Source organism: Gossypium raimondii, chromosome 1, assembly GCF_025698545.1.
Source record: "Gossypium raimondii isolate GPD5lz chromosome 1, ASM2569854v1, whole genome shotgun sequence".
Taxonomy (NCBI): Eukaryota; Viridiplantae; Streptophyta; class Magnoliopsida; order Malvales; family Malvaceae; genus Gossypium; species Gossypium raimondii.
Genome location: NC_068565.1, coordinates 35750285 through 35773728, shown reverse-complemented (window position 1 = coordinate 35773728; position 23444 = coordinate 35750285). Strand labels below are relative to the sequence as shown.

The window sequence follows — 23444 nt, the reverse complement described above, 5'->3', positions numbered from 1 at the left end:
CCAAATTTCATCTGAGTTAAAACTTTTAAATTATTAATGTGCTTTTATAATTCTTTACAACATATCCTCGAAATATTATATTCATAACAAATAGGGCCTACGATACCCGATATTTACTCATGTAATTCAAAGCTTCATTTCCATTTCATTCAATTCACAATTTCTCATGTTCACAATTCAAATCAATTTCTCAATCCAATATATATATTTCAATCATCTAAGAATATAATTCAAGTTACACGAACTTACCAGGCTAAATTGCAGAAATACCAAAATTCAAGGACATTTTGGTAATTTTCTATTTTCCTCGAATTTCCACCCAATCTTGATATAATTAAGATTTCATTCAATTTATTAATTTAAATAATAAAACAATTCATTTCATGCAATTTGGTCACTTTTTGACATTTTTACCAATTTACCCTTAAAATATTACTTTTATTCAATTTAGTCCTTGAACCTAAAACATGCAAATTGGTCATTTTTAATGAGAACTCATGCTAGTTGAATAATCATTTAATTGCCTCCTCCTCCTCTCCATTCCACATCCTTAATGTATAATATGCTTATATGTAACATTATCTATAATTCCACCATTTATTTATAGCTGTCCACTTGCGTCATAGTCACTAAATTATTTATATCTTGAGCTAAAAATTCAAAATTAATATCCGCTAAATTCCTATGAAACTAGAGTCACATATCTTCTTACCATAATATTTTCAGAATTTTTGTTTAGTCAATAAGTACCGTTTATTCTTTAAAGTTTCCTATTTCACTATTTGACAGTTCCAACCCTATTCACTAAAAATTAATTATCTCTTTGTACAGAATTTGGATGATGTTTTTGTTTGTTTATATTCAAAATATACTAATTAAGGATTTTAAACATGTAAATTTAAGCCTCTAATTAGTTTTATTCAATTTTGATGATTTTCCAAAGTTAGAACAGGGAACCCGAATTCATTCTAACCTTGTCTCACAAAATTTATTATATCTCATGATTTAAAATTTCATTACTTACACCGTTTCTTCTATGAGAAACTACACTTAATCAAATTTAATTCCATATTTTTTCGTCCTATAATTCGATTTTCACAATTTATGGTTATTTTTCAAAGTTAACCTACTGCTGCTGTCCAAAACTGTTTTAGTGCAAGATGTTGATTACTAAGTTTATAACTCCCTAATTCCCTTTCTCTATAATATTTCCCATCATTTTCACTTATTTCCTTTCACTAATATTTCAAGAACATAAGACTTTATTTAAGAAAACTCTACTATAACATCATTTACATGCTTTTTCAACAATAACAAACTTAAAAATATATTGAAATCTTGATGTTCTTACCTTGTGCTATTGATTTCAATCTTTAACTTGATTTTCTCTCTCTTGTAGCTTCTATTTCTTGAATCTAACTTGACATTCTAGCTCCCCATTGTCTCCTTATTATTTTTCTCTCTTGGAAGCTATGAAAATTCTTTTGATTTCTAGGTGAAAATAGTGAATTTTTGGTGAAAGGACCAAATTATAAAGAAAACAAAACTTTCTTTGTTCTCTTCTCTTCTAACGTTGGTTGCATGGAAAGATGATATATTTTTTTTCATCATCTTTCCTCCATTTTATATTTATCATTTAATAATAAAATAATACTAAAAATCTTAATAAAATATTAATTAAATAACATTTATCTAATTAATTAATTAAAAATATCACAAACATCATCATTACCTTCTAGAATTCTCTCTCTATTTGACCATTTTGCCCTTTATAATCTTTTGAAATTCCATCCTTAAGTCATCACTTAATTTGGTAAAATTGCAATTTAGTCCCTCAAAATTTTCACCTTTTCAATTTGGTCCTAATTCATCCATTTTCCTTAGTTTCTAGATTATTCCACCCTTAAAATATTTACACTATTGGTCCTTCAACTTTTTCGTATTTACACTTTAACCCCTCAAATTTTGAGTATTTACTCTTGGGCAACAAAACTTTTCTCACTTTTGAAATTTAATCCTTTCTTGAATTAATATGTCATAATATACTTCCCAATGTTGACATAACTCAATATTACCCTTTTTATCATTTTATTTTCTTATTTTATTACTATATCAAGGATATTAACTTACTTTCTTATTGTAGTAATTTTCGGGGTATTACACTCGTCCTATCACGAACATCCTTCCTACATATCCCACAATGATGACCTAATAGCAAATTTGCCACGTTAATGCCGCCTCACACAGGACCTCACCTATAAATAATCCCCAAGACGATGAAGATTAAGAAGGAATCGACTCTCAAACATTCTAGTCACATACTACTACTCTGTTCTCAACCTATCTTCACCCTCTTTATTTCCTTATTTTATCATAAATCAATATTACCCTTTTTATCATTTTATTTCCTTATTTTACTATATCAAGGATATTATATTACTTTCTTATTGTATTAATTTTCGGGGTATTACACTCGTCCTATCACGAACATCCTTCCTACATATCCCACAATGATGACCTAATAGCAAATTTGCCACGTTAATGCCGCCTAACACAAGACCTCACCTATAAATAATCCCCAAGACGATGAAGATTAAGAAGGAATCGACTCTCAAACATTCTAGTCACATACTACTACTCTGTTCTCAACCTATCTTCACCCTCTATATTCTTTAGGTCTCACCCATATAAGGTGAACTAGCCTCCATCAACTCCACCACTCTTGTATTCCTTCCTTGTTGATCCCTCACATCAACAATATTTAATTACTTTTATGATTTTAAAGTTTTCAAACATTAAATCAATTTAAGAAAACAATATTTTTATCGACCATAATATAAATATCAGATTTATTTGGAAGTTTATGTAGACATTGTGATTATATTGTTAAAATTATCCATCAATGTAATGAAGTTGATGAGATAATGTCTGTAACTAGTGAAACTTGTAAAATTTATGTAAAACAGATGCATGGATTGAGTATTGTTTGACAAAACCAGAATATAATTATCAGGATCCCCAGATAATAGCAGGCTTTGCCTTAATGCCTTAACCGTCTTCTGCAACAGTAGCTAATAGGTATGGAACGTTTGTTTTGATGTTCTATAAGCAAATCACCGAAAAGATTGTACCCTGCCTGTTTTTCTGCTTGCCATTTGAAGTTTTAACTCTGTTGCACTGGTAACCAAAAAAATAAGATCAAGGATTATAAATCCAGAAAGATTTAATAACAAACAAATTCTCGAAACTGGGACAGAGTAATTTACACCAAAACTGAATCATAAAACTGGTTTCTCACAAAATTCAATATGAATTATCAATAATAATACCCTGATTTCTCACAACCTACACCAAAATTTCTTCCAAATCAAACTGCAACTAATTTACAGAAAATCATAAAACCAGGGTGTGAAAGAATACCGTGTTAACAGTTTGATAGATGCAGCAGTTGCTGCTACAGCAAAATCACAAAACAATAATGCCAGGGACATCCTCCGTTAGCAAAATCGTCAATTTTCGTTCTCTGAACATCGTATACAAAAAAGATGCAGCTGAGAATTTCAGTATGACCTCTGAAAAATGTCCTCAAAGCTCCAAATTTGAATTGTGTGCCCTCTTTCCACATAAAGAGGATTAAAAGAATGAAAAAATTAGACAAAAGAAAAGGGGGGGCCAGTGCCAATATGTGCTAGCTATGTTTACAGGAACAAAATACATTCACCCATCAAAATCCTCCAAGATCACGTAGCTGATGATGATCTTGCTGCTTCTGATTTGTTTGTACGACACATGCAATCAGGGCATGGGAAGGTATATATCGAATCATTGGGCCTTTTGAGCTCAAATCCCTTTGTGTCACTATGAGACCTCATATTCAGCATTTGTCGCTTGAAAGTTCTCCACCTGGAATTAAAAAGAAGGTAAATTTGAATCCCACAGGTCTTATTTCCAGTTATCACAAATAGGATGCATGTTTCACTATAAAACATCTCAGCCCTCCCTGGATTACCTTAGAGACGTTTCCAAAATTTATCAAATGTAAACCATCCCATCAAGTATTTACTTTGCAAAAGAAGAAACCTAATTAATATTAACTCTCAAGTAGAGTGTACAATACAACCGTACGTCTTCTGAAATGTGCAAATATATCCCCAATAGTATTGCCAACAGTATCATTTGCTACCCTATTATGGTCACAAAACAGACAGAGAAAAAATCCACTTTTGGCCCGAACCTAATTGAAATGTTGGTCTATTTATATTTTCATATATATAAAATCTATGTATGTATTATAAATAAATCATTTTGGTCCATGCTTCAAGGGGGAAAACGGTAGAAAAGTTAAATACATACCCAATATTAGGGTTATCAAATAGCAGTGCCAACCTTCGCTTGTCTGGTCGAATTGTCTTGGAATGTCCGCTGTACAGGTACCTCCTGTGGCCCATCAGAAAATGAGGAAAATTCCCACCTTGAGTAGTCACAAATACCTCGCTATGAAGGCAAACAGTATAGTCTATGGCAGCCATCCTGGAAGAAAATCTCTGAAAGCAATATTCCAAGTCAAAGAGATTATAGAAAGTCCAATCACAAAAGCATTACTGAAGGACTTAATGAAGTGCTCAAATATTTATATGCTTCCTGACCTTATATGGAACAAGTTCTTCCTCAGATGCCAGCATCTCTTTTGTTTGCAAGTTGGGAAACATTTCCAGTAAAGGAGCCATTGTTTTCTCAGAATTGTATATCTTTCCAGAAGCCAAAAAGATATATGTATTATTATCAAATCCCATTCCTCTAAGCATCAATCCAACCTATTAAGTGCAACAAAATATTAAATAAATTATCACAGATGCAACTGTCGATATCCTTGTAGTTACATGCATATGAAAGATCTTGGGAACATTTAAATTAACATATAAAACACAGCTATCACATAGCCAAGGTAATTAGACTAGGCACTCCATTATTTCCAGCGGAACCAGAATTCATAAAGAAGCAATAACATTTGAGATTAGTCCAAGCACTACACAAAAAAGTTGATTCAGTCCTTATTCTATTATTTGCACAATTCTTACTCTTTTGACCCTTATTTTAGATATAATAATAGAACAGGGGCTAAATCCTAATTTAAGGGGAGTACAGGGACTAAATTCAGAATTTGACATAACGAAGCAAATTCTTCCACTGCCATGATCTTTACATAAACTATTAAGCAAATTCAATCATGGCATAATGAATGATTTCTTTTCGAGGTACACATCCTATAAACTTGATAGCAAAGGAGTTTGAAATTTTCTAGTTTTCTTACACATCCTATAAGCTTGATTGCAAAGGAGTTTGAAATGTTCTAGTTTTCATTTTGATGCCACATATTAACAGCAAAAACAGAGAAATTTTATCAAGTATTAGAGCAATTTAAGAGCCTCTGACAGTCTATCTTCAGCGAACACAACTGTAAATAATAAACTAACAATAACCTCATTCCTAAAGTTGTTCTTTACCAACCCTAATCTACCAAGTCGCATGCCTGCCCCCCTCCCCCCCCCCTTTTTTTCTAATGACAACAATAAATTGAACCTTTATTTAAACAAAAAAAATCAACTGACAATACCTCTAAAGGAGTCAGTGGGCATTTTCCATTAATCCTGATTGCTCCAGGGCGTATAACTCGACCAGGTTTTGTAAATTTTCCTTTCCAGCCTCTTTCCCTTGCTTTTTTCATGTCTTCTTTTTCCAGTTCCCCACCATCAAATACACAACAAGAGAAAGCTACCATATCCTGCATAAGAAAAATATAGTATACACTTTCCAAAAATGGAGTTGATGATTACTGCTACTAAAAGTCATTACAGAAAAATTATCAACCTTCGTAATACATTTTCTATTAAAATAATACTAACCTCCTCAAACCGAAGATGAACAGAAAGATACTTGCCACCACTGTTTGCACTGCGCTCTTTCATTCTTGCAACCAAAGTTTCTCCAAGCCTTAGTATTGGACTTGAAAACCGTAAAGCTTCATAATTTGCCAAGCATCTGAGTCTTTGGACAGCAGGAGGAGCATCAAATGATAAGCGGTTTGCAAAAGGAGAAATTCTTATAACCCTGGGTCATTCAATCAGAATAAAGTAGCAAAAATTAAGACAGACATTAAACAGTGTAATTTATCCACAAATAAATGCAACTAGAAGAAGGTAACAGTGACGAAAATGTGTCCATATAAGCTATACACATAGCAAAAAATAAGTATTTTTGCTCATATCATCTTCCTATGAGCACTAACTTTTATAATTACCATTTGGCACTCAAGTAAACAAAGCTAAACTTTAAAATATATAGTTATGCAACAATCAGTGCTGAAACTCACTTTTCTTCAAGCAGCTTGGGCAGGACCACATCCCTGTAATACCTAATGGATGACCATGCTTTAATTCTGAAGTTGTAAACATTGGTCAAATTATGGTCAAATCGTTCCATTATGTACTCAGGAATCTTATCAACAACTCGTACATCGTTCTTTAAGGTACTGATGAAATACTCCTCATCATATATGTCTTTGAATTTGCTGGAAAAGCAAAACCACATATGGGATTCAATCAATGCGATGGCAAAATGATTGGCAAAATATGAGATCAGAAAATGTTTTGTAAGTATCAAGTTCAACACATAGAGAAAGAAATGATCTGTAAAAATAACAAATGAGGTAGATGAACCCAGAAATATTGAAACTATATTTGGTTCAAGGAAAATTTGAAGAATAGCATTTTAACAATTCTTTAGCATCTAAGAAAATTGTTTAGATTATAAAATATTTTATTTCAAATCTCTTTTCACTTTAAGACCTTCCTGAAAAATCTTCTTGCATTCTAATTTTACAATAAACAAAGCCTATAAAGAGCAAGTCTTGAACAGAAAATTTGAAACTATGTTTGGTTCATGGAAATTTTGAATAGCATTTTAACAATTCTTTGGCATCTAAGAAAATTGTTTAAATTATAAAATATGTTATTTCAAATCTCTTTTCACTTTAAGACCTTTCTGAAAAATCTTCTTTCATTCTAATTTTACAATAAACAAAGCCTATAAAGAGCAAGTCTTGAAATGAAAAGATGATAATGGCACTCTGGCTTGAGACTATCATTTTTCCTTGATGGCACATAAGCAACATGGCAACTGAAAATAAATTATAACAGACCTGGGATCTCGCCATATGCTATGAAAATGGAAATTAGGGATTAGAAGGGTTGCATTAAGATAGCCTGCCACAGCAACTGCATTGCAGATCTACAAAATGTCCAAAACCACGTACATAAAAAATAAATTAACAAAACCATAAAAGAGACGAGCTTTATAGAGGTAAAGCACAAATATTAAATACAGACTAAAGAGGAATAGAACCAACCGATGTCCTCTGTTGATTTAAGCCTCCATTTGCCTCAACATATATGTAACCATTTGATTCAGGTAAACCTATAGTAGTTAAAAGAAACAGCCAAATTTTAAATTAATGAAGATAGTCAACAACCATAACCATACTCGTGAATATAAACATGAAGCATTCATGAGTGCATGTGCATTAAGAACACAAGTACTACAAATGTGCAAAGCACCAGAAATGGAATATAAAACTCTTATATGTAAGACATTTACACTAGCAGGTTAATGAAGCTCCTGAGGTCCTCATACATACTAGGATTCTTGCAAAAATTTTAAGGAGTTACTCTTCACATAATTGACTTCCATATTTCCTCTCCCTTGTCTCTTTCTTTTCCTTGAAATAGCAATCTCACACTCCATTACTCAGACTTGACAGTTTAGGCAAAAGAAATCACATCAACCAAACATGATATAAGGTGTTGGTATGAAACATGGCATTCACACACGTTTAACAGAAAGAAAGTCATCTTCTAATGCTATAATTTTCTCCTTAGCGCAATCAAAATATTATCACAAAACTTTGTCAAATCACAGATGCAACAATAAAAGACATGCTATTTAAATAGTTATTAACAAAGGAACTTAGCTGGCAACACTGAGCACTACAAGATCATTGAATTACCAGCCTTAAAACCTAGCCAGTAAATATGCATAGTGGTCTGACCTTTTCAAACAAATGATGTCTACATCTAATCTAGAATTATGGATAGCTTGGAATATTATAATCTGTAATTGGGACGAGGCAGGAAGCTTGACAAAGTATTTTAGCTTCCATCAGTTATAACTCTAAATGAATCAAGTCTCAGATTCCGATACCTTTGTGGCATGTAATAATATTGTCTTATGTGCCAAAACCATTTGCTTAGGAATGACTACTCCTCCCGTTTTTGTTAGTCAAATATTGATGCTTGCGAAAGTTACCATCAACAAGAAATTGAGTAGATACAAGAGAAAAAAAAGAAGAGAGAATTACCTTCACCAAAATAATAGAAACAATGAGATTCAGAAATAGAGGCATTGTTTATATTACTTGTCAGAAAACTAAAAGAACCTAATTGATGTCAACAAAGCAACAGAAAACTTTCATGAGCTACTTACAATAGAATAAAGGGAATATGAATTCATACCTTCATAAGACTTGTTTACACAAGGTCTCCACTGCCCCCCTTTATAGGAATTTTTCCATACAGTCAAAATCTACAACAAATTCAATAAATAGGCAGATATAATCACAAATCAGCATCTGATGTAAATCTCCAAAATCAATTTAAAATGCAGCAAGTCGTAACATGCAGATATTTCAGGAAAATAATAACAACACACGTTGAATGGATAAAAACTTTCACATGACATAATTAGAGAGTATCATTGTATTACAATTCATATTGCTCTTAAGAACACCAATGAGAGAAGCTGGAAAACAAAAAGTGAAATTTCAGATACGATACAAGGCATCTGATCATCTAATCGAATTATAAGATGATATCATGGCAACTGTTTCAATGTTTTTCAGACCCATATTAGATCCAAAAGATTGTTACTGCTGGAAATGAGCATGCACAACAAGACACAAGGGTCTACTGCCTGAGAAAACAATGGTGAAAAATAAAAAAGAGAAAGAACAATGATAAAAATTGTTTCTTTGATTAAAGCATTCTGTTTTGTTGAATTTTGCATTAAAAAATATATATCCAACCTCCTAAACTTTTAATAATTTTTAGAATGATAGAAAATAACACAACAAAAAACCAACGGAAAAAATAAAAGCTAACTACATTGTCCTAGTTCCCAAAATTCAATCAAGACCAAACCCAGAAGGAAAAATAGATCAGACAACAAAAAAACTCAAATTTTGAAACGAGCAACAAACAAAACCAACCCAGAACAGAAAACCATATAAAAAGCCGAACCGCAAGCGCAAAATCCAAAAATTCACCAAATAGATTAAAAGGAGCAAATCAGATACCAGTGACTCACCGCGTCAGCAGAGGAATTATCGGCATTCATATAAATTTTAAGTTTCTCGTAAACCTGGGGACTCCGGTAAACGGAGCCGGGTGAGGGTCGGTGTTTAACAACAGGAATGATATCAACGGAAGCGGTGCCCATGTAAAGAAGCATCCCGGAGATATAAATGAGAGGAGCAAAGAGGAAAATCCGTTGTCGACGAAGAAGAACAGAGAGAAGTAAGCAAGAGAAGCGATGGGCAATGGTCCGCCCCGGTTGGAACGGGCTGCACCTACCCGACTTCCTCCCGGGGCGGTACCTCGGTGACCGTAGTGGTGATGCCGGTGGTGATGGGGTGCTTTGGCCGCTATTAGGAACCCTATTTTTGGCGTGCATTTGAGAAAAAACAAACACAAAAATATAGAAAAATGAAATAAAATCAGTTCCTCTGTTTTCTTTTCCTTATGGCAGCTACATCATAGAGGAAGACGAAAGCTTTGTATATGTTTGTTTTATTTATTATTATGTATATAGCGACGTCATAGAGAGAAACGGAAGAGGAGAGGAGAGAGGAAGAAGGAGAGGGAAAGGAGGAGAGAGAGGAAATGAAATGTAATTTTTTATTTCATTGCATGTAGCGAATAAAACAGAGGCTAAAGAAAAAAAGGAGAGTACGTGACGTGGTCTTTGGAATGGAGGGACTGCCAGAGGAGAAGAAGGGAAATAGGAAAGAGAATGTATTTGTGTTTTCCGTTTAGCTCCGTCACGGTTGGATTCGATTTTAAAAATACTTATTATGAATATTACCAATATAAAATATAGTTTTTTTATTTTAAACATAGTGAAAATTTTAATTAAATAATAAAATAAGTACTTTATTTTTTTTTCTTTTAAATTTAGAATTGTTTTTTTTAAAGTACTACGTATTCTGAGAGGTGTCTATGTGTGATTTCTTTTGGACAGAATAGACTAGCTGAAGCCTAGACACGAGCTTAAAAAAATTAAATTAATTTCCGAGTCATCTTTTATACTTAGAAAAAAAATGCATTTACTGTGAATAATGATACATGGATCTATTTGTCTTACCTATTCTTTTCATTCATTCCACAATTATCGATTCTACATGTAATTTGTTTTTGGTTATCTCGAGCTAGCGGAAGGACTGATTGGATATATATAATTAAGGCTCAAATAATTTGTAATTAAGTTTCGACTCTATGCTTATTAATTAGAATATTATTTAATCATGGAGACATTTCATTATATACCATGAATGAACTCTCTCTTATTATATATCATTGCGAAAGCTACTTATTAAGTGCTCATTCAATGACCTTATTATAAGTGTGTTATACTCATAGAATATTCTTAATCTCTTTGGAATAAAATTCGTTGTCTCAATATTATCCTATTTTATCCCATGGTATCCATTACATTTTGCAATATGAAAAAGTCAATTACTAACCCATAGTGTGACACCCCACACCCGACGTGATTGTCAGGTCTAAATGTGAGACCATATTCGTTCTCGGAGCAACTCGAACTAACTTCTACTTTAAATTCAATATAAACATCAAGCATTAATCAATTCATGATAAGATATTCACATTGATTAAAATCATTTTCAAGTCATTTAAAACAATTTAAAAACATTTTGAAATAAGTTCTAAGTGTTCAAGGGTGATTGAGACCAAATATAGGTCTCCGAGGGTCAAAACAACTCAAAATAAAGGAGGAAACCCTGTTTGCCCCCATTTGTATCGATACAAGTGGGTACTTGTACCGATACAAGTTCTTGTCACTATTCATTTTCTGCTACTAACTTACTTGTACTAATACATCTGGCCACTTGTACCAAAACAAGTTTGTCAAGACCCAAAAATCACCCTTAAAGTAACCTATTTTGACCTAAAACATCAATAAATCAAATCCATGACATATGATACTTAAAATACATGTTTTAAACACCATCCATTCTTATCTAAACACATTCAAATACATGGTCACCATAATAATCACAACATCTCCAAATTCAAACATCAAAATAGCTTACTTAGTATGGAAGCAACAAATGATACATGACATAAACATTATAAATGAATCATGCATACTAACATATTCTCATAATCATACCATTGCACATATATAAACATGCTTAGATTACAAAACATTAGTATTAGAGATATCATATCATCAAAATGGACTCCAAAACTAACTTTTGACAATAAGTACATGCCAACTCAAAACATAACATACAAAAGGCTATACAAACTTTGTTGAGCCAAGAAGTGAATGTAACACCTCTTACCCAGTTTGGTCATCAGACTCGAGCTAAAAATGTTACTACAACTATCAAAACATATCACGTTCAATTTAGGCTCAAAAATTCGATTAAACAATAAAATACTTCATAGACCATGCAAAATATTATTTACAAACTAAACTGAGTCTCAAACAAGCTTACAAAGCTCTTAAGTCGACCCGAGAACAAATAAGGATCAAACTGGAAATTTTTCAAAAAGAAGGAAAATTTTACAAACAAGGGTCACATGGTCGTGTAGCTCACTGTGCCCGTATAGATTAAAAGTTTCCTACCTTCTAGTGATTACGCGGCCATGTCACTAGCCTGTATGTAACACACGGTCATGTGCCAACCTGTGTAGAACCTAAATGTACCTTTTTGTGTAATTTTTCAATTCAACTTTACAATTAGATCATATATATGCATTTAACCATCTTTAAAACTAACCATGCCAAACATATCATAATTCATCACCCTAAACATGTAACCAATATGCCTTATTGGCACCGATACATAATAAAGTGACATAAACCATTATAAGTCATTCAATCATGCATTATAACATGTATTAACATCTCATTTTCATATCAAAACATCTATACTATCTTAATCACCTTAATTCCATTATCCACATTCAAAATTGGCCATCCAAATGCTTCAGTCATAGATTACCATAACCCTATCATTCACACTTATATACATGATATATAGACATTAAAAGTCAAACACCATATAAGTTCAACTTGTGATCAACCAAAATAAAACATATTGAAGATACAAAATGACACCCCTAGGTACATGCCAATTAACTAATAAGGAATTTCACCATCATTATTGAGTCTAGGATCTTCATTGAATGCTGAAGTCAATGCATAGGATCACATACTTAATCTAACCTGTGCAGGAAAACAACTAAACATTGAGTAATCTATACAAAGACATCACTATAAGCAATTCAATACGAGAAGTTTTAACGAGAACTTTCAAGATTTTGTTAAACTATGACATTATACCAAATGTATTATTTATACTGTAATAGCATACCATACTCCAAATTTCATACCAGTCTTTCAAAGTGAATAATTTACACTTGGCGCTCATCAATACATCTGGCGCCCAGTGCCTCATCAGACAAGCTGAAGTAATGCAATTGCGCCCAGCGCTCATTGATTTAATTAGCACCTAGTGCCTTATCAGATAAACTGAAGCATTACTTGCACATTTACTAAGTAACAAATTTTCTATAGAATTTCAATTATATCCTAACAACCAAAATTCATAACTCAATTCAACAAGTCATCTTATAATATAACATTTTCAATCCAATACAAAGTCAATTCCATACTTGCATCAAAATACACTATTTTTTATTCTATACGTTCAATATTTCATCACGAGAATCAACATTTCACAACAACTTGATTCCATCAATTATTCTCAACTTACATTAACCTTTGATCATGCTAAGCAATGAAAGTATATATAAATTTAAATGAATTAATTTATGGAGTTACAAATCGTAAACTCCAACCTATACATATACAGTTAAACCATGTAATATCACTTGATACATATCAATTTCATCAACATCCACTAATTGCCTTTCAACTAAACCAATGTACCAAAATATGGTACCCAAATTATACCAATTCAACTTGTAGAAATCTAACCTATATTATATAACATTCAACCATTTATAATCCATTCAATTCCATAATATTTACTTCATACTATTAGTCAATTGCTATCTAGTCAATATCTATTTCACATATAGATATTTCATAGCATCACAAATTACTATATTAAAGGCTACAAGTATAACTTGTACTAATTGTAACTCCTCAAACCCGATTCTTAAGGAGGATCTAACATTGACGCATCACTGCCTTAAAATCTTTTCCTTTAAACTTGTACAGGCATGGTCTTCATAAAAATACAGTTCAAATAAATATGAACGGTAAATCCTTTGTGAAATTAATGATAAATAAGGTTATACATTTCTAAGGAAAATGAAAAACATAGAAACTCTTAAAAACCATATTTGGCGTAAACATATATTTAACTACAGTGTCATATATGTATTCATATAATTAGACAAACCTTAATCATTCAAAGTAAATAATTTGATACTTTGCAAAAACATAACCACTTCACTAAGGTTTCTTTGAATTAACGGTTTCAAAAGAATAACATTAAAATACAAAATTTATTGTTCAAAATGACACCATCTTGACACCATCCCCATGCCATGCATAATACATACTTAGAAATCTCACGGAATAGATGTCCTCTGGTGTAGTCTTTGAAAGTCTTTTACTTCGTCAGCGATCTTGAGAAGGAAAGGTAACTAAATAAGTTCAAAGAACTTAGTGAGTTCCAAAGCAAACAGCTCAATAGCTATATATAATACAAATAAACCTTTCCAACTCAACAAGTCGTACTGTTCGCCCATTGGTGAATACCATACACAAATAGACTTTACTACAGACACTATTCCTTTGGCGTATACACTATGTCCATGCAACGATACAGACAACCTATTTCGTGCTAGCCACACCCAAGTCCATGATCAAGCCTTAGAATTCATTTCATTCAGTTCATCATGATTTGCCAATCTGGTTTGCAATAACTCTTACCCTACCAGAGGTTACATGATCCCTTTTCATGTATCGTGATTTACCAGTTCAATGCTCCTTTCATTGAAAGCATCGCCATGGTTTCGTTTTCATAACTGAGTTCACATTGTTCATTCCAGAAACAGTGGGTGATGGTTTAAACACAAAAAAGGCCCTTACTCTATTTACATAGACAACAACTCAGGCTTATAATCACGAACATTTATTACCCATATCTTATAGGATAAGAGTGCTTACCTCAATCAAACATAAACGAGAACATTATACACACACATGAAAGCAAGAAGGAACTCACTAGAAAAATGTTGCAATATTAGATAGAAAGACTCTTGCCTTTATCACAAGAGTTTTCAGGAGTTTCATGAGCTATAATATAAGGAGTTAACTTATCATATCATTTTACCCGAAAAATTAAACAAGTTTAATAAGAACATTAACAGGAAACCAAAAATCTAGAATTTTCCTCCCATACACCTCAAAGTGACCTTAAAGCATAAAACCCTAAGGCCCCGTAAATAACCATGAAAATAACTTGAGTTTCATCGATATTTACTCGGTACCAAACAATGGTGGAGTTGTCTAAATACATCGAACCCAAGTCTTCAAGCAAGTATTAAGTCTAGAGTTTTCCGAGAGAAAAATTACTGAGGAAGTTTGGGAAAATATGGTTGCCAAAGAAAGCATAAAACTTGCTTAGAAAGCCAAAGCTTGCTTTATACAAATATACATGAAAAGAAAAAGACACTTAGTGGATAAGTTTGATTTCCCTCCAAACCCGTCGTTCCTTGTGACTAATCACTTCTCTTTCTTCATAAATGTGGGTTTGACAGGTTACAGAAACTTATTCCTATATTAACCAAATTCTTATTCGTTTAACCAGATTGTTCAATCAGGATAACAAAATAATAATAAAGCACACAGTTCTTCCAAAGTAAGGCCTTAAGACTGAGGGCTTAATCATTTCATTTAACAGCTAGAGTGGCGTATACTCCTCAAAAGAGTCTGCCAAACCACCAAGCTTGCCTAATGCAGACTTCACCTGAAGGTGCATCCATAGACACATATACTTAGTCAAATTTAATACCTACCTACTCAGAACTTACTCTATATGCCTTACTTCTATAAACAAGATTCGAACACTCGGGCTTCGCTGGGAGGGATGTTACACTAATACTGTCTCACAACTTAATTATTTGTTACTACATATTTTTCATATCTATTTCATATTTCCTATTTTTCGATTTAATCTTTTTAATGCCAAAACATTATATAATAGTAATTCAACTATAAAGAAAAACAATATAACACAATACAATTTATGTTTTTTATTGATTATCTCCCAATTATCTCAAATCTCGATCTATATAATAATTTATTTCAATTTATTGATTTCAAACATCTTAAAACAACCTATTGTAATCATATATTAATTCAATTTCATTTTTAGATGTCCCTAAAATTTTACATTTTATTTAATTTAGTCCCTAAACCAAAACAACCATAACTTACAAATTTGACATTGATTTTCAATCCAATTTCAATTACATCATTCTACAGCCCTCTATTATATATAATTTCAAAATTATGCATAAATTTTTAATTTTTCACACTTTAGTCCCTATGTTCAAAAACTAACAGTTAAACTTTACAAACTAATCTAAGCTTTAAATGTAACATCCCGAAATAGGGCCTAAACAAAACAGTGGTTGTGAAACCATGAATTCGAGATAAAAATTTTATTGTGATTAATTTTTATGATTTACTGATTGATTGGATGCATGTGTTAGAATACCGATAAGAAATTTCAGCGATTGCATGTCTGAATTGCATATTAGGGTCTAATTGCAAAAGTGGGTAAATATGAGCTTTAGATGATAAAGGATTTAATTGAAGTGAATAATTGAAGTAGAGGTCCTTAAATGGTAATTAGACCATTAGATTTTCATGGACAAAAATGGGCATACATAGATAAAAATAACTAAAGTTTTAATGAAGGGCATTTTAGTCATTTGGTAATAAAAAGAATTAAAAGGGAAAAAGATGGCAAAATGTGCTCATCTTCTTCCATAGGGCCGAAACTTTAAGGACACCATAGCTAGGGCTTCTTCACTTTCTCAAGCTCATAGTAAGTGCATCCAAGCCCCATTTTTAATGTTCTTTTTACGTTTTTGGAGTCCTCATGGCCTAATTTAGCTTATTCTACCATTAATTCATGTTAGGGTTCATATTTAGAAAAATAACCATAGGTGAAATGTGTTTATTTTGATGTTTTATGATAGAATATGAAGCTTGAAATTATGTTAAACAACTTTTGCTAGGCGATTTTAAGTGGAAACGAGTAAAACGACATAATCGGTAAAAATACCTAATGTTCATAAGTAAATGTTAGAGTGGGAATTTGATGTTGACATAGAAGAAGAAGATGTTCAGAATATCATAAAACATAAGAATAAGGGATGAATTTTAATTTCTGAGCTTTGGGGTAAAAGTGTAAATATGCAAAAGTTTAGGGGCAAAATCATAATTTTTCCAAAGTTCGAGTCAAGGACTATTTTGATGAATGTGAGTATTAAATAAGCTAAATTTACTATTATAGATCAAGAGGAACAGAATCTAGAGTTAGACCGGAGAAAGAAAAAGGTTGAGGACTAAGTTGCTAGATTTGATCGTATTTTGTACCGAGGTAAGTTTACGGTAAATAAATGCAATATTTCAATAATTATTATTAATGTTGTTATTTTCCAGCAACTATGTACTTATTTCATGAAATTATTTAATGTTGACTCAAGTATGAGATGATAGAAAATCAGTGTTAAAAAGTCCCATTGAAACATTAGGAATGTATCGGATACAAATGTCATGGCATTAGGGGGATGAGACCCCATGTAAGACCATGTCTGGGACATGGAATTGACATTATTGAGGTTATGATAGGTCCCAAATAAGACCATGTCTGGGACATGGCGTTGGTACCGAGATGAGAGGTCCCCCGTAAGACCATGTCTAGGACATGGCATGGGCACTGATATGAGAACTCTCATGTAAGACCATATCTGGGATATGACATTTGCAGTACAGGAAACGTCCCATGTAAGACCATGTCCGGGACATGGCTTTGGCATGTTATTATCAGACAGGAGACCCGAGTATCCTTAGTATTCCAAGTGGTTCAACGGGCTAGTAAATAGACTATGTCACATGAAAGTTCAGGTAAAAACATAATAAATAGATTCAGGTGAGTTATAAGGGTTAAGAATATTTCAGTTATCAGTTCAGAAAGAAATTTCAGCAAGGGAGGAGAAGTTATAATCATGAGTTATTTAAGTAAGCAAGTAAGTAAACAAGTAAGAGAGTAAGTAAAGAAGAAGCAAAGACCATGATACTTGATGATGATTTATGAGTATAATTATTTATCACAAATGTTGTTATTTATTTGCTTGTAAACTTACTAAGCTTTACGCTTACTCCCGTTATTTTCCTTCTTTTCTTTATAGTATCGCCAAGCTAATTCGAGGATAGTAAGAATTTCAGAGATCGTTTCACACTATCAACAGACATCTCGGTGTTTTATGATTTGAACGATTAAGTTATGACATGTTTAGGGACTTAGTCATTTTGTGTGTGTGACCTTATGATATGGATAATGAATAGCATGTAAATACTCGATATGATTAGCTATCGAAATGGCTATTTAAGAACATATTTTGGTGTTATGTTTGCCTAAATGACAGTTAATACAAAGAAATTATAAAAGAGTAAAAATTTGCAATGGAACAGTTTTTGGATAGCAGCATCGATGTGATTTTTAAAAATCACCAAGGATAGTAGAAATGGAATTAGAGAGTGAATGAGATATAGAATTAAATCTTATTGAGCCTATTTTTATATGAAAGAAATGGTGTAAGCCAAGGAATTTTATATTTTGTAATATGTGAATTTTAATGAGATAGGGTCAGAATGGTTTTTGAAGTCCCCTCTTATGACTTTATAAAATCATAAAAAATTGTATACAAAGAATTATGAGTCATAATTTATATTTCTAGATTACTTAATGAGTCTATTTTCAATAGAAACAAGCGAAAGCACCATATGAAGCCCGTACAATGAGATAATTGATTTTTAGTGAATAGAGGTCAGGACGTCAGATAGTGAAATAGAGGAGACTTTAACGAATAAACTGTACTATTTGGCTAATCCAAAAATTCTTGAAATTTTATGGTAATAATATATATGAGTCTAGTTTCAGGGAAAATTTACAGATCTAAATTTTGAGTTTTGTAACTTGAGTTATAATTAAATTAGTGACTGTTACGCAAGTGGATAGTTTTATTGTCAATAGTGAAATAAATTATTTTGATTTGTTTAAGTATTCGAAAAATTTTTAATGTTCCCGGTTTGGACCCGAACCATTTCCATTGCATGTTTTAGGGTTTTGAGGGTCCTTTTTAAGGATACATTGAATGAACATGAGCAAATAAATTTTTTTAAAAGCAAATTTTTATGCTTCGAACTAGTAAGTTAAGTCAGGTAACGCCTCGTGCTTGACTCCGGTAACGGTCTCGGGTAAGGGGTGTTACATTAAAGCTAACATTTTAACACCAAAACTTTAAGAATTCATCAATGACAACATTTTGAAACTTTAACAGTTTAACAATTGAGGCATGGGTTATCTAGTTTAAGCTTCCACAATCTCAAAAAACATAAAAATTACAAGAGCTTTCGTATAATCTTTCACATTCTATCATTCATCATATTAGCATTTATATTCAATTAACCAATCAAGCATAAATTATTCATTTCACATATCAACTAGCACAATCAATCATATACTACATAGTTTATGGCCCCTATTAATCAAGCACGAACTCAAAATGGATACACAGATCAAACCACCAATACACCAATATAACATGCATCCAGTGCTCATCGATATGTCTAAATTAATATGCGCCTAGTGTTAATCGGTATAAATGAAAGTAATGTGTGCCTAGTACTCATTAGAATGTCTGAAGTAATATGCACCCAGTGCTCATTGGTATAAACTGAAGTATCTTCGTATAATGAATCCTATGACATGCCAACTATACTCATAACTTTATCCGAGACTATTTAATAAGGTATTTACAACATTATCATGTATAAGTTCACATATCATTAATCGTTACATAACATTTCATTTTACTTTCATTTCATTACCATTCTTTCACTTATCTTTTATGTTTTACAACACATTTTATCAAGCATTCCTATCATTTATTTAATATTTTCATGTACCCATATTCACGAAATTTCAATAATCATCAAAATACAAGTTCACAAATCATCAAGTCATAGATAAATCTTACCATTCATGAAACAATAGACCAAATATTACCTTATTCAATTAATACTTAATAAGCTATGAATTGAAATCAAATCATGAAAGCATAAATCGAAATAGGGCTACTCATCTACGACTTTCGCTTTTCCCTTATCCCTTGATGTCCCCGACGTCGTCTTTAGCTATGTATGATAAATTTGATTATGCAAAACTTATTAGTTTCACAAATAACACATAGAAACACATAAATTAAACATGAAATACAATCTATTCATTTTGGTCCATGAAAACCCTAAAATCCGAAAACTCCATATCTTCCAGTTCTCCCTATTGAATCTAAAACTGATTTCATACTTACTTACTAAGGACCTCAAATTATCAATCTATAACACTTACTCCTAACAATTTTCATTCTTTAAAATTTGGTCTTAATGACATATAATTAACCACATAATCTAAACTTAATTCAAGCATGAATGAAGATTTCCCATTATGTTCTAACATAATATTATCATATTTTAAGCTTAGCATTCATCAGTTCTTAACTTCAAACTTCAATTCACCAAGAATTCAACCATGGCTTAAATTAAACTTGATAATTTGAAAATATAATACTTGGATTAGCTAAATTAAGCTTAGGAGACCATGAAATCATAAAAACTTCAAAAGAAAATATGTTTACCTTGATGCAATTTGGAATGACAACGGCTAGGGGAAACTTAGCAAAACTTACTTATTTTCCTAAGGCATGGACTACACAAACAAGGAAGAAAGAATATGGTTTTAATCTCTTTCCCACTCACATAATTATATACTAGGATTAGTAAAGTAATTAAGTTTAATTAAACCGAAATGGATGGCTATGGTTTATTATTAAAAACTTGGTGGAATTTGATGGAATGGATTAAACATAGTCACTAATCACATTTCTAATATGATCATATTACATTTAAGACCTTAACCAAATTGCTTCATAAGTCATCTTTCATTCCTTTAATCAATTCTTACTTAAGCAATCCACTTTGCAATTTAGTCCATATACTATAACTAACAAATTTCTCGATTCAATTTTGAAATAATTCAATATTATAATATCGTACTATGTATGTAAATTCCTCGTTTAATATTCCCACTAATTCAAATTATGAAATTCGACTTCAAAATCGTGCTTTCTAACACCTGCTAAAATCGAGTTGTTATATATAGTAATTAAATAAACTGTCTTATGAAAAATAATTCATGGCCGTATTCCTTTTTTAACCACCATGTAATGCCAATGGGAGGATATCATTTACCCTTATAGGGCTATAATTCAACTATTGTGGAATGATGTTACATTATGCAAAAGTCATATACCTAATGTACTAGCTTTCGATTCTTTATCTATTTGAACTTAGGCTTTTAATACATCACAGTATACGAGTCATGCATACATAGATCATCATCCATTCAAGATTAAGGTATATCACACTATGAACATCACAAGTGAATAAATCCATAAATGGATCTAGGATAAATTCAACTTGGATCCTATCTAATGTATTGTCAGTCTAGACAATCACATCTATGTCTCTATCTTTTGGGAGTCATCCACTCCAATACACCTGACGAGGTATCTCTCCAATTGGACTTGATAGACGACATAAGAGTTTATTAATAGATTTGCTCAATTTTTATTACATTACGGACTGTTTAGATTATCTACTAATATAAGTTGTCTTCTTGAATTATGATCCGACCTCTTAGTGCAACTTAATATTAGTTAAACAATAGATAACCAATGAGCCAAAACTTTATTTCATTCTTCTTTTTGAAAAAAATCATTGAGGACAAATACATATGATATTAATGAGTAATCGACTTTTATTTAAACCAATTTTTCAAAAATTTACAAGTACAAATTGAAAAATTTACTACACTTAGAGTTCTAGATCCTAATACTAGCTTTATAAATCTTTATATAGTCAAAATAAAGCTCTTCAAGCTTGGTTTGATAAGCTCAAACAATTTCTTACTAAGCCTCTTAGGTTTCAAACTTAATGAGTTGATTATTCCTTGTTTATTAAATGGTTTGATAGCTCAACAATGTATTTGATAGTGTATATTGATGATATAATGGTTGCTAGTAGCAATGCTCAGGAGGTTAATGATATTATAGTTCCCCTCAACAATAAATTTTCACTCAAAGGTTTTGGGAGTTTTAATTATTTTCTAGGTATGGATATGCATTACACACAAAAGGGTTATTTTTAAGTCATAAGTTTTGAAAAAAATCTGGCTTGAAAATGGTTGACGACCATATAAATTTTAGCCTCAACGGAGCATCTGACGGATCTCTTATGTTCCATACGTACGAACAAACCTATAAAATCATTGAAGACATGGCTATGAATTTGTACATATAGCCCAATGAGAGGTTTATGTACAAATCGTAGCCTCCAATGGTGAAAGCGGTGAACAAAGAGAATGACGATGTTTGATTCCAACAAATACTAGAAGAGCTTAATCGTTTGGAGACACCCGACAAGCCAACGAGAGTGAAGCCACATTATGAAAGCCAACCAGAGAGGCGAGCTAAGTAAATAATAGGGATTGAGATCCCTATTCAAATATCCACAATTCCACTTGGAGGGATCATCTAAATTTCAAATGGGGAGGCAACCAAGGAGGTGCAATTCAAACCCAAACTCGACAAAATCCTCCTTACCAACCTCCGCCAATACAACAAAGAGCTGTGGGGAATGACCATGCTCCATGTGGTGAAAGATTTGACCGACTAGAGGGGGAGATACGAATAATAAAGGTATACATTTGACAAGTCCAAGATATATGCGGAGGACTTGAATCCTGAATGGATAATCTCTACAACCAAATGAGTTAGTTAATTGCGATGTTCCAAAAACAAAATGGCCAGAGTTCCTCTAGCAATATAGAGAATAATACTCAGAGAGATGGGAATGAACACGTAAAGGCAATTGTGTTACAATTGGGCAAGGAATTAAAGTATCCAACCAGGTCCATTCATGAAGAGGAAGTGATTCCCAAAGATGTCATACCCATGGAAAAAGAAGATGTTGTGCACCATGAACCTATTGAAAAGGTAGCCAAATTAGTACCTAAATTAGTAATCTAAACTCACATCATAACGAAGATACCCCCAGAATTAAAATATTCGGTTAGCTTTACAATCTTAATCGAAATATGGGATAAATTTTGTAGTAAAACCCTTTAGAATTTAGGGACTAGCACAAATTTAATACCCTTATCGATTTATAGAAAAATTGGATTCGAAGAGTTAAAAGACACCTCAATCACGCTATAATTAGTTGATGGATCTTTGGTGTACTTGAAAGCTGTGCTCGAGGATACATTTGTCAAGCTACAGGGATTCATAATCCCTGTCAATTTTATAGTTCTCGACTATGAGAAAGATCAAGAAATCCCCATTCTATTGGGAAAGTAGAATTAAAATATTCGGTTAGCTTTACAATCTTAATAGAAATTGGGGATAAATTTTGTAGTAAAGCCCTTTAGAATTTAAGGACTAGTATAAATTTAATACCCTTATCGATTTATAGAAAACTTGGATTTGAAGAGTTGAAAAACACCTCACTCACGTTACAATTAGTTGGTTGATCTTTGGTGCACCTGAAAGGTGTGCTCGAGGATACATTGGTCAAGCTACAGGGATTCATAATCCCAATCAATTTTGTAGTTCTTGACTGTGAGGAAGATCAGGAAATCCCCATTCTATTGGGAAAGTCATTTCTGGCCACTTCTAAATTGATGATTGGTCTCG

At 32.2% G+C, this 23444-nt stretch overlaps 1 protein-coding gene across 3 annotated transcripts; it reads right to left on the bottom strand.

Annotated features, from left to right (window-relative positions):
- Positions 1 to 3261: 3261 nt before the first annotated feature.
- On the bottom strand, positions 3262 to 10011 carry LOC105785700 (protein ESMERALDA 1). 3 transcript variants are annotated; one of them, XM_012611826.2, is made up of 10 exons: positions 9418 to 10011; positions 8568 to 8637; positions 7406 to 7473; positions 7199 to 7287; positions 6371 to 6568; positions 5904 to 6108; positions 5615 to 5782; positions 4647 to 4814; positions 4387 to 4544; positions 3262 to 3903 (listed from the first exon to the last, which is right to left on the bottom strand). In XM_012611826.2, exons 1-10 carry the CDS (start codon positions 9781 to 9783, stop codon positions 3741 to 3743), a joined length of 1653 nt encoding a protein of 550 aa, XP_012467280.1. In that variant the 5' UTR covers positions 9784 to 10011; the 3' UTR covers positions 3262 to 3740. The 3 variants fall into 3 exon arrangements, with proteins under 3 accessions (XP_012467280.1, XP_012467281.1, XP_012467279.1); XM_012611827.2 differs by having other exon boundaries at positions 4354 to 4544; positions 4647 to 4748; positions 9418 to 10010; XM_012611825.2 differs by having other exon boundaries at positions 4354 to 4544; positions 9418 to 10008.
- Positions 10012 to 23444: the final 13433 nt, after the last annotated feature.

What these genes read in the sequence shown, in the direction of transcription:
- LOC105785700 (XM_012611825.2), bottom strand. Translation starts at nt 9,783, where the DNA reads ATGCACGCCAAAAATAGGGTTCCTAATAGCGGCCAAAGCACCCCATCA. An exon ending in ATAATTCCTCTGCTGACGCG is followed by an intron (nt 8,638 to 9,417) that starts GTGAGTCACTGG and finishes AATTTGTTGTAG; the next exon opens with ATTTTGACTGTATGGAAAAA. An exon ending in AGCATATGGCGAGATCCCAG is followed by an intron (nt 6,569 to 7,198) that starts GTCTGTTATAAT and finishes TTGCTTTTCCAG; the next exon opens with CAAATTCAAAGACATATATG.